At 34.2% G+C, this 17350-nt stretch overlaps 1 protein-coding gene across 5 annotated transcripts in view; it reads right to left on the bottom strand.

The window, feature by feature from the left end:
- CDH18 (cadherin 18) overlaps positions 1–17350 on the bottom strand; it is a 1104671-nt gene that overhangs the window by 99569 nt on the left and 987752 nt on the right. For all 5 annotated transcript variants that reach the window (XM_014344962.5, XM_055112494.1, XM_008971208.4 and 2 more), the window contains one exon: positions 766–1019. In XM_014344962.5, coding sequence (XP_014200448.1) covers positions 766–1019 — 254 coding nt within the window. The remainder of the gene's footprint in view (positions 1–765; positions 1020–17350) is intronic.

Here is a 17350-nt window from a genome sequence, read left to right as displayed (position 1 = left end):
ATGCTGGGCAATGTGTTAAGTCCTTTAATCTAACTAAATCCTATCAACATATTTATGTAGCATTATTATTCTTTGTTCACATATTTGGAATTTGAGATTCCACATGACTGAATGACTGTAAAAGATCACTCTGCTAGTAAGCAGACACAATAGAGTTCCCACGCTGATTTTCCTGTATTCAGAGTTTTTTGCACCCTATACTGTCTTTCACAAGTTAGCATTTATTGAGTGACTACTAGGTGCAGGCCACTTTGCTGAGTGCTTTACGCACATTGCTTCACGCATCCTCACAATAGCTCTGAGACATAGACATTATTTTTCCACTTTTACATATAAAGAGAAAGCCACACAGCTAGGCTGACCAAAGGAACCAGAGTCAGTTAGAGATGAGTGTTATCCCCAAATCATCATGCTTTGTGCTATATCTACACTTCCTATCATTAAGGGAGCAATAGATTCTCTAGTTTGTGATTAAATAGCTCTACAACAATTTTCTCAATCAATTATGCTCACATCCATTAAGTCAAATGAAAAAATTAACATGTGGTCAATAAGACATTCACGAAGATAGCAAAATATGTTCTTAATGTGACAAAAATCCAACTGCTAAGCTACACAGTTAAAATCAATTAATATTATAATTTAATTATATTCGTAGAAAACAACGTAGAAATAAAACATTTTAAGTGTAATTTTATTCAAGTTTAATTAATGTGAGAGGCAATAAAAATCTTTATATGTCTAAACGATTGAAGCATGCCATACCTTACTAAGCTGTTAGTACTGTCAGGATCTTGTGCCAAAACTGTACCAACGACGGTCCCAATCTTGGCATTTTCGTAGACTTCCATGAGGTAGGAAGGCATGGAAAATAGTGGTGGTTCATCTACATCCCCAACAATGATCTTCAGCATAGTAGCATCTTTAAAAGGACCCAAGTGAGAAAAGCGAAAATCAAGATGTGTATTTGCTCCTTCTATGTTGAGGGTATATGACTTCTTTTTCTCATAGTTCAGTGGCTGTGGGGAAAAAAAATAAGATTATGACTTTCATAAAAAAAGTCATATTATCACTTTCATTACTTTTCAAATATGCATTATTTTTTCCTTTTTAGAATAAAATAATTGAGAGAGAGAGATAAGTCATTCTAGCTTTGTTCTAAAACGAACTATGAAGATTATTTTAATAATAACATCTAAGGCATAAATGGAACCTCAGCATTTTTTATTTAGTGCAATAATATGTATTTGGTATTATGGACATCCATAGGAGGAATACAAACTCCGATTCAGGAATGTGTGAGGACTGCTAGGTAATATTTTCAAGAGGAAGTGCTTTTTCAGATAAGAACTAAACATTTGGAAAGTGTTTAGCATGATTGATATAAAAGGCTGTGTGAAACTAAGATGAACGGATGTAGTTTTAAAAGTTAAAAGCTCCCATGGTGAGGTGAGTGAAGGTGATTCGGAGACCAGTCTTCCATTTTAAACTGGATGAAGTATCCACTGATGCTGGTCTTCCTGTTAAAGATCTGTGAGAAATAGCAGAATAGAGAATTTTCATTTCTATTTATGCCACTGATTTTGTACAAGCCTGCTTCAATCTCCAAGTGTCTTTTTTTGGCAGGAACAGAATGGTCATTCCCTGCAGAGAAATTGAGGCATTGTCCTTTACATTAAGGGTCAATATCATAGTCAATTCAGGTTGCTATAACAGAATACCATACACTGGGTGGCTTAAGCCAACATCAACGTTCCTTTCAGAGCTGGTGTCTGGTAGGCATCCTCTTCCTGGTTTACAGACGGCCTCTTACTTGCTGTATCCTCACACAACAGAGAAACCATCTCTCCCTTGTCTCTTCTTATAAAGACACAAATCCCATTCATGAAGGTTTCTCTCTAATTACCTAATTATGTACCAAAGATCTCACCTCCAAATACCATCATATCACACTGGGGATTAGATTTCAACATATGAATTTTGAGGGAAGAAACATCCCTTCAGTTCATAGCAACCAAGCAAAAGCTAACTAGAAAGAGGATCCTTATCAGGATCCTGTAAACAGAATGATCAGTACTATAATATTTATAATAAGTTCCCCAATTTTTCTGAATTGCCTTGGAAAATTGGCCTTCCCAGGGGTTGGAGATTACACAAAAGGCAAAATATCATTTCATTTCCAAACCATATATTAAGAACCTAGAAAACTAGGGTCACAGGGACATTGATGAGGATAAGCCACTACAATATTTTACCAGTTTCCAAAAAATATGTATCTTTATATCTTAAAAAATTCAAATTATCAGAAGTTGATCATATATACAATACACATGCATTTATATATGACACAAACATTATGAATCTCAGATTATATATTTTTCAAGGAGTTATTTGCTTCTGAAGTTTATGACCTATCACACTAGAAATAAATTGCCAAAATAACTAATACCTATCTTGTTTGAGGAGTTGCATACTCTTTTTTTTTTTTGAGACGGAGTCTCTCTCTGTCACCCAGGCTGGAGTGCAGTGGTGAGATCTCGGCTCACTGCAAGCTCCGTCTCCCGGGTTCATGCCATTCTCCTGCCTCAGCCTCCCGTGTAGCTGGAACTACAGGCGCCTGCCGCCACGCCCGGCTAATTTTTTTGTATTTTTAGTAGAGACGCGGTTTCACCATGTTAGCCAGGATGGTCTCGATCTCCTGACCTCGTGATCCACCCACCTAGGCCTCCCAAAGTGCTGGGATTGCAGGCGTAAGCCACCATGCCCGGCCGAGGAGTTGCATACTCTTAATTGGATCCACACATTAGACCTTTTTCTTTCCTTGAATCCTTCCTCCTTTACATTAACAAGTGAGAATTTGTCTATGACTAATTTATCAATAAGCCCCATCAAAATTTAAATAACTCGTCCTAGAAATGGTACATACTTGCTGCCTATCAGCAACTGGGTGGACAAAAATGGTCCCTCTTGGCTTATAAGAGCTGGACAGTCAGAATCGTGCATCCTGCTCATGGAAATACGAATACCTGGAAGGTTTACTGTTAGTTTTAGATCAATGTCTATAATTTTTGGAGTTAACCTGCTGCATGTGGAAGGCTTGATGATGTCTAAGGTTCTTCTCACTGAATATGGGTATTTAAGACCTTAGAACTAAAAATCAGAGTTACATACTTTTCTAGGAATGCTTAACATTTCTTTCTCACAATAACACTGGATTTTAAAACAATCACCTCCACTTATTTATTATTTTTGGCTTTTACATCTTTTGGACTTTTCAATGAAATTTGTGGAGGGATTTGGGCCACCTCCCGTCCTATCTGATATTATTATCAAGCTCTGCATCCAAGATGACACACATCTCTTGTTCCATTTCTTAGCAGGTCCCCTGGCAAGTTAGATGCCATTTGCCTCAATACTAACCTACCTACTGCTACGGTGCAGGCTGTTTCTGTGGACATATGGTTTCAGGTTGACGATCATCTAATATATATTTTACTACTCCAGGGTGGGGGTAAACATTTTGAGGGACTTCTTTGCCAGAACTGACGGATGGATGGAAACCATGTGGAACCATGAAAAAAATGAGTAGATTATTTTAGGTTGGGACAGGAATTTAGAAGCAGTTGAATTAACGCAACCGGAAATATTTTAACAACCTCATTTGTGAAGAAAAGCTGGTGAGGCTGAATTGCCGGTACAGGGAAACTGTGAGAAAATTATACTCATTTATTTATGCCTGGATATTTTAGAGTTATATATATAATAGAAATTATTTTATTATTTGGTTTTACCCAAAAAAAATGGTATTTGTAGTATTAGTATTATAATGATTATTTTTCTATTACTGTAACTCTGGGAAAACTACTCAAGTACCCATCTTCCACACCTCTTAAATAGTTGAGTAAACTATTAAAGTTGTCTTCCACGCTTTGTTAGTTAAAAAAAAAATCCCAGGTGAGGCACGGTGCCTCATGCTTGTAATCCCAGCACTTTGGGAGGCTGAGGTGGGCGGATCACGAGGTCAGGAGGTCGACCATCGTGGCTAACACGGTGACACCCCGTCTTTACTAAAAATACAAAAATTAGCTGGGTGTGGTGGTGCACGCCTGTAGTCCCAGCTACTCGGGAGGCTGAGGCAGGAGAATCGCTTGAACCCAGGAGGTGGAGGTTGCAGTGAGCCGAGATCATGCCACCGCACTCCAGCCTGGGTGACAGAGTCAGACAAAAAACAAAACAAAACAAAACAAAAAACAAACCATATCACTGATGCTCATACTTAATGAGTGCTATTTTCAGTGTTGCCAAATTCAATCATTTAAACTACTGGATGCCCAGTTACATTTAAATTTAGGATAAACTGTAGGGTTTTTAGTATATTAATTGTCATTTATCACAAGAAACATAGTTGTAGAAAAATTTATTGGTTATTTATTTAAAATTAGAATGTAATTAGATGTCCTGTACTTTATTTGACAATGCTAATTAGCATGCATTCATATTCCAACATTCACCATGGTGATGATGGTGGTTGGTATCAAACTCACTTGGTAGGGAAGAGAGAAACTACCAGCAAGTATAACATGGGTATGTATTCACAACTCCTGTCCTTTTTCAAAAGTTAGTTTAACTCATATGAAATTGCTGATATCAAAAATGTATGATGACATATACAAAAGATCATTTCATATGGTTCAGTCTAGCATAATTATTTGTCTATCCCTCAACTATCTGAGCATTCCTGGAATCATCCCATTTGCAATGTGTTTTGTTTTACTGGAATGGTGCTTAGAATTGTCCTGTGGGTGCTGAGAAATGAAGCTGCTTAATGTTGCTTAATATTTGTATTGGCTTATTATTTTCTGTTAATCCTACTATATTAGTTTCCTAGGGATGACATAACAAATTGCCACAAACAGGTTGGGTTGTAACAACAGAAATTCCCTTGAAGTTCTGAAGTCACTAAGTCAGAAATGTGGCAGAACCACACTCTCTCTGGGAACTCTAGACAATCCATTCCTCACTTTTTTCAGTTTTTGTGGCTGCCCTGGCCTGCCCCAGAAGAAAGATACCCCTACATGATTGGACACTCAATTTATATTGTAATTCAACCACTTGCAGGATGAAACTCTAGGTTTAATGTCCAGAAATCATAATTTTGCAGTTATAGGTGATGAAGATTTCTTCCAGGGGAAACATAGAAGACTTTGGGTACTTTATGCAAAGTACCCGTAGGGGCAGTGGCAAGCAGAGCTACAGACTCAGACAGCAAAGTATTGAGCCTTACAAGAATCAGCTCAAAATGGATTAAAGACAATGTAAGACCTAAAACGATAAATCTACTAGAAGAAGAAATTGAGGGGAAACCTTCATGACATTGTTCTAGGCTGAGATTACTTGTCTATAACTAAAAAAAATAGGCAAAGTAAGCAAAAATAGACAAGTGGGAATGATCAAACTAAAGAGCTTCTTCATAGCAAAGAAATCAAGTAATAGAATGAAGAGATAATACATGATTTGAAGAAAATATTTGAAAATTGTACATCGGATAAGGGCCAATATCCAAAATAATGAAGGAACTCAAACTACTCAAAAAAAATACAAATCACTCTATTCAAAAAATGGGCAAATCACTTAATAGATATTTCTCAAAAAATGACATACAACTGAGCAACATATATATGAAAAATTCCTCAATATCTCTAAATATCAGAAAAGTGCCAAATTAAAACCACAGTGAAATATCATCTCATGCCTTTTACAGTGGCTATCATCAAAAACATGAACGATAACAAGTATTGGCAAGGATGTGGAGAAAAGGAAACACAGGACTGTGGTTTTGTAAATTAGTACAGCCATTTTGGAAAAAAGTATGAAGGTTCCTCAAAAAACTGAAAGTAGAATTCCCATAGGATCCAGCAATCCCCTGACTGGGTATATAGCCAAAGGAACTGACATCAGTATCCCAAAGACATGGCTGCACCCTTATATTAATTGCAGCATTACTCACATTAGACAAGATATGGAAAAAAACAAAGTATTCATCCACGACTAAAAGGATTTTTAAAAATTGTGGTGTAGATACACAGTGGAATACTATTTAGTCTGTTATTTAAAAAAAGATTCTGTCATTTGTAACAACATGTGTGAACGTAGAGAACATTATGTTTAGTGAAATAAGCCAGGCACAGACAGACAAATACCATATGATCTTAGTTACATATGGAATCTAAAGTCAAACTCATTTAAGTAGAAAGTAGAATGGTGGTTACCAGAGGCTGGGAATAGAGAGGTGAGTAGGAAAAGGGGAGACATTGGTTAATGGGTACAATGTTACAGTTAGGTAGGAGGAATCAGTTCTGGTGTTCCATACACAGCACAGTGACTACACTTAATAATAATGCATTGTACCATTCAAAATATCTAAAAGAGAGAATTTTAAATGTTCTCACCACATGTAAATGATAAATATTTGAAGTAACAGACATGTACCAATCACATTGTACATCATAAATATATATAATTATTTTCTGTCAATTAAATATTAAATAAAACTTAGGAAAAAAGAAACCTAATGGAATTTTCCATGCTGGGTTTTAAACATATTTGGAACTTGTGACTTTTTTATTTCTTCCATTTTCCCCCTGTTGGAATGTCAGTGTTTATAACTGTTATCTTATGCCTCTCCTACCATTGTATTTTAGATAAGGACAATTTGTTTTCTAATTTCACAGGTCCACAGATGAAGATTTTCATGCTAGGATTCAAACTATCTAGAGTTTCACCCACACCTGATTAAGATAATGAGATTTAGATTGAGATGATGAGTTTAGAAATGTTGACCTGATGATAAACAGATAAGATTTTGGACTTAGAATTGATTTTGTAATAGATTGATGTTTTAGGGATGTTGGGATGGGGTAAATACTACTGTACACATGGGAAGGACATGGCTTTCGTGGAGACAGGCTATAGAGGCCTAATGGCAACCCTGCAACAAATATGAATATGGCAAATCATGCAATTAACTTATGTAGTAAACTATAAGAAGAGGTGATAATCCTCGATTATTTAGGTAGGTGTTAAATTTAATGACAAGGGTCCTTATAAGAGTGGCCAAGGGAGATTTGGCAGAGAAAATGTGATGCGGTCATATGACCACAGAGGCAGAGAGAGGAGTGATGTAGCCATGAGCTGAGGAACAACTGGAGCCTTCAGAAGCTGGAATTGGTGAGGAATGGACAGGTCCTTAGAGTTTACCAAGGAAAGAGGAAGTGCAGTCCCACCAACTCCTGATTCCAGACTTCTGGCCTCCAGGACTGTGAGACAGCACACTGGTTTCTCGAGTTCCTCAGTTTATGGTCATTTGTAAGAGCATTCCTAGGAAACGAATGTAAATTTGTCTGCTTTATATAGAAACATAGTAGAAATTTTCTTTCTTTTCAGTGTGTTGAAAGCTTTAAATAGTATTGCAGTTATGTACTCTTCCAGGATTGACAGAATTCCTTAGTGAATTATTGGGTCTGATATATTTAGGGAAAATTCACAAGCTTCTCATTTTCTTATTCAGAAATCAGTTTATGTGTGTTTTCTGTTTCTTTGAAGTTGCTTTTAGCAACCTTCCCTCGAAATCCTTCATATTAAAATTATTTGTGTAGAGTTAAGAAAATATTGTTATAATGTTTTCAAGCTGCTTATTTTCTATGTCTTTCATGTATCTTAATAAGATTAGTTTAGGTTTTTTTTTTTAAACTTTCCTTCCAAAAAATCAGGTTTGAATCTATATTTTTGTTTACTATTCTTTATTCATTTTCTTCTTTTATTCTCCATTATTAGTTACATATTTAATTCATCTAATATTATTCTTTTTAGTCGATGTCTTTGATATGTTTAGAATTACAAGTATACTTTCAGAAGCACTTAATTTGTATCCCATAATTTCCATATATGTTCTTTCTTATTATAGTTTTTTTCCTAGAAATTCTGCAATTTGTTGTGCCTTTTTTTTTTTTCTGTGATTTGAGAATTCCTGAAGTAGAAGGTTGTGGTTGTTGCAGTTAATACATTTTCAGTTTAAGGTCATTATTTGTTTTCTGATGTTTTTCACTAACTTTTAGTTGTATTTGGAAAGGAGCATTTTATTTGTACTATTTTAACTTTGAGTCCTTTAATGAGATAGTCTTGAAGACTAATACGTAATATTTAGTCAGTTTTACTAAATATTCTATAGGCGCTTGAATTAAATGATATAGCACCAGAATGCAGAGAATGATTTATTAAATATATCAACCTCCTTATTAATTACATTATTTGATTATTCATATTTTAAAATACTTTATCTACCATGGACTGAAATTTGTGAGCTATAACCCTCTACAATTCTGTTTATAGACATATTTCTTTGTATATATTGTGATTTCTTCTTTGTGAATGTTGGTCAATAACATGCAACAGAGATACATACTCACAGTGAATGGCTCACTTTAGGATTGTAAAGTGTTTTTCTGTTCCTTGTTTTTATGATTTCAGTTTGGATCCCATCATTGTGGGTGCTGAAATCATATCTCTTACTTTCCTTTTTATGTATGTGGATTTTTATTATGATCTTATTTTTTTGTTTTAGATATATCTGGTTTCCTTGAGTGAAGTTCTATTTTTGTTTATTTTTTTTTCTAGTGACCACCTCCATTCTTATAAGTTTAGATAATATTGTGTAACCATACAATAAACAGCAATTAAAATAAAATAGACTGTTTCCATCTTCTCCCATTTCACTTAAATATTTGTAACTTTTAATTTTTGTTTACGTTTGTACTCTTAGTAATGCTTATAGATCTAATATTTGACTTATTAGCTCGGACTTATATTTTTTCATTCTTAGTTATTACTAATAAATTTTTTTTAAACTTACAATCCTATGTTCTTAGGAAAAGAGGTATTGTTTCTACAGTTTTTAAGGCATATGTTTACATTCTGATAAACTACTCTGATCCTGATGTTAATCACAGTCAGTGTTCCTGCCTGTCATTACCCATTAGTACCCACAAGTATTTCTTGGTAAGATACATTACTTCCCAATAAAATATCCTTCAATCCACCCCCCCCAAAGAAATATAATTATTTATTGTTTCTAAATACAGAATTTTACATTGATCCCAATTAAAGGTGCTAACTAATATTTAGGTAGATTATTCCAACTGGTCAGAAGTTTTTTTAGTTTCATTTTATTTTTAATGACACAATAATTATACATATTTACGGGGTATGGGATAAAATGTAAACTATTGACATATGCATACAACGTGTAATAATCAAACTAAGGTAATTAGCATATTGTAATGTTCAAAGTTTTTTGGTTGTAATTTCCATACCTGAAGGACAATATGGGTGGATATAAATCCTTTGGCTGAATTTATTTTCTTGAGTATCCAAAGTCCACACATGTTTAAAAATAATTTCCCATGCAAATATTTCACTGACCCCTTCCCATCTTTGAAAAGTTGGTTCTTTTTAATTTCTAAACTCATAACAATTAAGGCAAACCTATATCATTAACAGTTGGTATGGGCTGACATCTTGTATTATAACAATATATCATGTCTACCCAGTTTTCCCTAAGAGAAAAAATATTATCTAATTCATTTCATAGTCATGTATCTAAAATAATTCCTAGCACATGGAATTTGATTAATAGCTCTTTCTCCATCTCAAATACAGCTGTTTTCAGAGTACAGAAAGGTGCTTGACATGGTTTAGATTTGATGGATAAAAAATTTAATATTATTTTTGAAATATAATATAATACTTAACACCGACCTATGCCCTAAACAATTAACATATATTAATTTATTTAACCTTCACAACACCTGTGTGAGATATAATTGTTCCAATCTACAAATGAGGAAACTAAGGTATAGGACAGTTAAGAAACTCCTTATGGACAACAGTCTGTAAGTGATGTACTTGGGATTTAAACTGAGGCAGAGGAAGTGTATAAGCTGTGTCCTTAAGCACTATGTTATCCTGGTGGAAATCTAAATAGCAAATAAGTAGTGTAATATAATATTTCATTTTGATGATAAAGATAAACAAATTTTTTAGTGGAATATAATAAATTCACCATTAAAAGATACCTTCATCATCATCTTTTCAAGTATTTATTATTAAGTTAAAAATGAACTGATACGTTCACTAAACTTAACTACTAGAACTCTGAGTACCTTTGTAATTTCTTTAATTCTCAGATGCATAAGCTAAGAAACTAAAATGCTATTGATAAAATTGTTTATCTTCTCAGCCCTTGCTAGAAGTGTTTATTCTGGCATAATTTTTTACTTCCCCAGGCAATTGGGCTTCTCTTACTTTTCTTTAGCTACTGCTCTATATCCTAATTTAACAGCTTACTGTCAATGAGTTGACACTGATTTTCATTTTAAATTTTAGTTTCTTAATTTCATCCTATAACTCCTAATTACTTTTACATATCATTGCTCTTTCTAACTTGTAAAGTAGTACTTTCTCCTGTAATATTAATCCATTTCATATTACTATAGCTAGTTATCATTTTCCCATCAATCGTTTCCCAGCCAGATTTACATATTCAGGACTTTTTAATTGTTTCTCATTAATCACTTGTATTATTCCTTAAATCACCCTATTATATTCTTCTCTGGAACTATATAACCATTATAAATACAAGGATATTGAAAATACTGTTTAGCCAAGTTGCCGTATGAGTCAATTATTCTTAGAGTTTAGAGAGGTTCTAAAATTCTATTCTCCTAACTAATAAGAGAAGAGACTCTTCATGACCTCTTCTTTGTCTGATTCCTATGCTTCACCAGCATCCAGATTTTAGTTCCAAGATTGGGTAGATAGGGTCGATATCAACATTTTCATACATAAAATTGTCATCTTAATCATTAAATAAAATGGCCTGACCAGGAATAGTGACTGACATCATTATTAATTTTTTGTGTTCTGGAAAAGTATTTAACTTATATTATGGTATTTTGTCAAAACACAGGAAAAATTGTATGAATTTAAGCAGCGTTTCTCCAGCTAGGCTTTTGTATTATAATATGCTTTGTGGCCCTTGTCAGAGGTCTGGCCTGGATGATGGACAGTCTGTGGAAACCGGAGTATATGCATAAGCTTTCTCATCATATATTTCTCTATACAGAAGAAAGTAATTCTTATTCATTGTGTATAATTCTAAGGACACTGATACAAATAAATATTACATGTTTGCTTTCTGTCATTTGAACACTGGACAAATAAGTGCAAAGATCTTTCATTTCAAATAGCTTAAGTATACATTATATTATACAGAAAGTATGCTTATTATTATTTATATATAATTATACACAAGCTCATATGTGTGTATATGTATATCTATGTGTTTTGTGCATATGTGTGCATGTGTATGTGTATATATGACATAAATAAAATAATTAAAAATACCCAATACATACACAAACTTACCAACAGCCCATGCATATATATAGCTTAATTCATCAAGATGTTTCATCAGATCATTAGTTTCCAAATACTGCATAAACTGTATTTTAGGAATATATGTGTCAAAACAATCAATTAGCTTTCAATGAAGTTTCAAACGATTTATTACTCCAGGCTCATCATTATGCCTATAGATGAACAGCATGAAAAATAATTTACCCAATAGCGTTTCCGCGTCAAAGTCATCCAAAATATAGTAATAGATATTACTGAATTGAAACTTGGATTCCTCTATCAGCTGTGGCTGAAAAGAATAACTTTTCAGACTTTATAACCTTATAAGAATATAAAACAGAAACTTAGTTGAGTTTTTTTTTGATAATGAAATTCCTAAGGAATGTTCATATTTTGTAAGCAGTCCATTAGAATTAGAAATCTACTGTTTCTTATTTATAGTTTGTGATCATGTGTTTGCCTGTGTGTGATTATTCACAATGGGTTGGGATGACTTATTTATTACTCTTTGTGGTTCAAAGTCTAAAAATGTTAAAATCTGTTAGTAAACAACATTCGATCCTTATTGTGTTACTAAATGCAAGTCAAAGGAATGACAATGTAATCCTCAATAAACACAATCCACTAAAAGACCAGAAATATAGTTTGTAGAATAAATCTAGTATGGTTGTAGCGGAACATATTTCATGTTTTTATCTTATAATTTACTTAAACTTTAAAAAACAAATTTATAACTTTCAGTGTTTACTCTTAAGAACCATCTCAAATCATGTGTTAAATAAAAGGGTTTGATAATATTTTACCCATGGTGGGGTATGGAAATCTTAAAAATACACAGTACTTGGTTATGAAAGTGTTTTATGTCTCCTATAGGCAGGGATACACTTGTAGTACACATAGATACACACTCAGGAAAATTATCAGTACATTCACAGTAAATTAATTTTTGAAAAGTCTTATCCTATCAGAAGCTACAACTTTAAGAGGAAAATAAAACTGATAGGTTTTCTACATTGAGAAGTTATAGAAATGCATATTTTGATAAGTGAAACCAAAAAGATAATCCAAAAGATATTTATGACTGAAATGTACCTGAACATGTTGTACTACAAATACGATATTTAACGTAAACTTAAAAAAATTCTTCTCTTGAAGAAGCAGGAAGAGGAAGTTGATTGCCAAGAAACATGAAGACAGTATATACATTGTGTTGTAATATACACACAGTATTTCATTCTTAGTTTGCTTCCAGTTAAATCAAATAACGTGAAATAAAGATGGCAGCAAAATCATCACATGGATTGGTCTGGAGGTATAATTAAAAACTAGTGCAAAAATAGGAAGAAAAGAAGGCAAGGAAAAAGAAGTATTGAGGTAGTATTAGATAGTAGTTATTATTGAGGTAGCAGTAATTATTAGCCAGACATAGCTTAGAGCACAATTTTCACCTCGTTTCATGTTTTCCATCATCACCCTGTAAAGTGCTTAAACAAGAAAACTGACACTTCAAAGAGTTGAGATAATGTCATAGATCTCCTAAATGACAAGATCAAGATTTATATTTCATTTTACAGTAAGGTTATATCTTCAAGCATCCTTTGTTGACTTGAAGGACAAGTTTAAAATTTTTGGGCTTAAGTTAATTTGCATTGTATTTACAGTTGAATTAGTTAGAAGGGAATGACAACACAACAGTATTTGCTGAAAATCAGAAGGCCAAATAGAATCAGAAACCTAAAGAAAACATAATATTTGGATCCACTTCTGTAAAGTGTGCAAATAGGAGCCATATAAGAAGAGACTTTGAGAAAGGCTGCTAAGGAGAAGCACATCTCTAGCTACAAGAGGTTTATGTCAGAGGAAAGAGAGTACATCCAATTGCATTCATCCTTATCTTTTTTCCCCTTTCCACCCAGCCAGGCTTCATTAAACAATGAATGAAAGTTATCAAAGTGTATTTACAATGTACCACACCACGCACCACTGAATTCAACTTGGCAATTTTCTGATGAAGGAATGATACAGACAGGAACGTTGCAGACAGTCCTGCTGGCGGATTTATAGAGCAGTGCTGATTTCTATCTGTGAGGAGATTAGCTGTTCTGCCTAGCTGGCTAAAGTGAACTGCCTTAGAGATTAAATAAGGAATAGGTTTTTAAGAACTGTTTTATCTTTTTTCTGCCATCTCAATGAGTATCTCTTGAAGGTTAAAATCCACTGAGGTATACAGGTTTTTGAAATTGCAATTATTTATGCCCTAAAGCATACAGCAATTAAATAACTCTGAGATTGATAATCCTAATCAGAAGTATCAAAAATTACGTGAATGAAACATGTACATACCTCAGAGGAAATCTAGACTACATTAAAAAATATGTTCAAGGGAGGCCAGGTGCAGTGGCTCACACCTGTAATTCCAGCAGTTTGGGAGGCGGAAGCTGGCAGATCGTTTAGGCTCAGGAGTTAAGAGACCAGCCAGGGCAACATGGTGAGGCCCCGTTTCTGCTAAAAATACAAAAAAAAAAAAAAAAAAAAAAAAAGAAAAAGAAAAAGAAAAAAGAAAAAATAGCCAGGCTTGGTGGTGCTCACCTGTGGTCCCAGCTACCAGGGACCACACTAGTGCCCAAGTGAAGTGGAAAAATCACTTGGGCACTAGGGACGGAGGCGGCAGTGAGTCGAGATTGCACCACTGCACTCCAGCCTGGGTGATAGAGCAAGACTCTATCTCCAAAAAAAAAAAAAATTCAAGGAAAAAAGTGAAAGACAATTTGAACTTATTAAATGTCAAGAATATTTTTAGTACATCATCACTTACCATTTACAGAATTGAAACGATTCTGATCTTGAAAATATGCATTGTGTGTATATGCACCAAATAGAATGAACCATTAATATTAAATTAATTAAATATGTGCACACACATTAACATATATAATTTTACCTTTGTTTTTCAGACCTCTAATTAATTGTAGCCATGTAAGGTGGTGAGATATGTGCACTGTCCTTAATTCTACAATTGATAGTCATACTTCAGATTACGTGTGTAATCAAACCATCCACTGCCACTTTCACTTTTTGTCAACATGAAGTTGTTTTCCATTTTATAAAGACAATAGGACTTAATACACAGGAACGCCACCACTGCACCCACACACATCCTCACTACATCATTGCAAACTTACCCACAGTCATTTGCTTCTATCTTCTGTCCTATGGTAACCTCAGAGATGGAGGCATACTATCTTAGGTTGTTTCCTTGCACTTGTGATTCAGGATTCTTTTGAGGTTCATCTCTACCCATAATGAATCTTTTTAAATTACTTATCCTCTCTTCAGTATCCCTAGACTACATCAGTATCCTTGATGTCTTGTCTGTATTGAGCTTTTTGTCCCTGTGCATAGAAACACTCTTGTCTCCCAACTTAAAATTAAAACATTTATTTCATTGTGTTCTTGGTTTATTTGCTTTATAATCTTTCTCCACCACGTAGGTACTAACCTTCTCCAAGAAGACAGTGTTTTTCTATTTTTTTCCTCTCATATTTTTGCTTCCCATTCTCTCTCCACCTCATCACAATTAGTTTCTCTCTCCATTGTAGCAAAGAATAATCACATATCTTCCATCTGAATATATAACATGAGTAAGTGTTCAGACTCTGATGACAGACACCCCAATTCAGTTTTCTGTCAACTTTCTGCTTGGGCACTATTTTTATCGCTTTGTGATTCAGTTTCTTTAGCTATAAAGCGGGGATAATAACACTCTCTTTCCCAAAATGTCACAGTAAGAATTAAAAGGACAATTATGGGTATATTAATTCAATAAAGACATTGCAATGTGCTTAAAATCTGTCTTGATACAGAGGAAATACTCTAACAAATATTAGTTGCTGCTACTATTTTTTTCTTCTTAAAGGCATTTTATTTTATTTTTTTATTTTCAACTTTTATTTTAAGTTCAGTGGCACATGTGCAGGATATGCAGGTTTGTTACATAGGTAAACATGTGCCATGGTGGTCTGCCGCACAGATTAACCCATCACCTATGTATTAAGCCCAGCATCCCTTAGCTGTACTTCCTGACCCTCTCCCTTCTCCCACCCCCTACTCCTATAGGCCCGTGTGTGTTGTTAACCCTATGTGTCCATGTATTCTCATCATTTAGCTCCCACTTATAAGTCAGAGCACGTCGTATTTGGTTTTCTGTTCCCGCATTAGTTTGTCTAAATAATGGCCTTCAACTCTGTCTATGTCCCTGCAAAGGACACGAATGTAGTTCCTTTGTATAGCTGCATAGTATTGCGTGGTGTATATGCACCACATTATCTTTACCTAGTCTATCATTGATGAACATTTAGGTTGATTCATGTCTTTACTATTGTGAATAGTCCTGCAATAAACATAGACATGCATGTGTCTTTATAACAGAATGAATGATATTCCTTTGGGTATATACCCAGTAATGGGATTGCTGGATCAAATGGTATTTCTGCCTCTAGGTCTTTGAGGAATTGCCACACTGTCTTCCAGAATGGTTGAACTAATTTACACTTCTACCAGCAGTGTAAAAGTGTTCCTTTTTCTCCACAACCTCGTTAGCATCTGTTGTATTTGACTTTTTAATAAAAGCCATTCTGACTGGTGTGAGATGGTATCACATTGTGGTTTAGATTTGCATTTCTCTAATGATCAGTGATGTTGAGCTTTTTTTCATATGTTTGTTGACTGCATAAATGTCTTCTTTTGGGAAGTGTCTGTCTGTTCATGTCCATTGCCCACTTTTTAATGAGGTTTTTTTTTCTTGCAAATACATTTAAGATACTTATAGATGCTGGATATTAGAGCTTTGTCAGATGCATAGATTACAAAAATCTTCTCCCATTCTGTATGTTGTCTGTTTAACCTGTTGATAGTTTCTTTTACTGTGAAGAAGCTATTTAGTTTAATTATTAGATTGGTGCAAAAGTAATTGTGATTTTGCAACTAAAATAAATGCCAAAACGTGCAATTACTTTTGCATCAACCTAACAGATCTTCTTTGTCAGTTTTAGCTTTTGTTGCAATTGCTTTAGGGCTCTTCGTCATGATATCTTTGCCTGTGCCTATGTCCTGAAAGGTATTACCTAGGTTTTTCTTCTAGGATTTTTATAGTTTTGGGTTTTACATTTAAGTCTTTAATGCATGTTGAATTGATTTTTGTATGTAGTATAAGGAAGGGGGTCAGTTTCAATTTTCTGCATATGGTTAGCCAGTTGTCCCAGCACAATTTATTAAATAGGGAATCCTTTCTCCGTTGCTTGTTTTTGTCAGGTTTGTCAAAGATCAGATAGTGGTAAGTATGCAGTCTTATGTGTGGGTTTTGTATTGTTTTCCATTGGTCTGTGTGTCTTTTTTTTTTGTACCAGTACCATGTTGTTTTGGTTACTGTAGCACTGTAGTATAGTTTGAAGTCAGATAGCATAATGCCTCCAGATTTCTTTTTGCTTAGGATTGCCTTGGCTCTTCAGGCTTTTTGGTTTCATACAAATTTTAAATCATTTTTTTCTAATTCTGTGAAGAATGTTAATGATAGTTTCATGGAAATAGCACTGAATCTATTGATTGCTTTGGGCAGTATGGCCAATTTCACGATATTGATTCTTCCTATCCATAAGCATGGAATGTTTTTTCGTTTGTTTCTGTCATCTCTGATTTCTTTGAGCAGTGGTTTGTAGTTCTTCTTGAATAGGTCCTTTGCTTCCCTTGTTAACCATATCGCTAGGTATTTTACTCTTTTTGTGGCGATTGTGAATGAGAGTTCATTCATGGTTTGTTTTAGGCTTGCCTATTGTTGGTGTATAGGAATGCTGGTGATTTTTGCATATTGATGTTGTATCCT

The sequence above is a fragment of the Pan paniscus genome, chromosome 4 (genome assembly GCF_029289425.2).
Source record: "Pan paniscus chromosome 4, NHGRI_mPanPan1-v2.0_pri, whole genome shotgun sequence".
NCBI lineage: Eukaryota > Metazoa > Chordata > Mammalia > Primates > Hominidae > Pan > Pan paniscus.
This window is presented reverse-complemented; position numbering and strand designations above follow the sequence as displayed.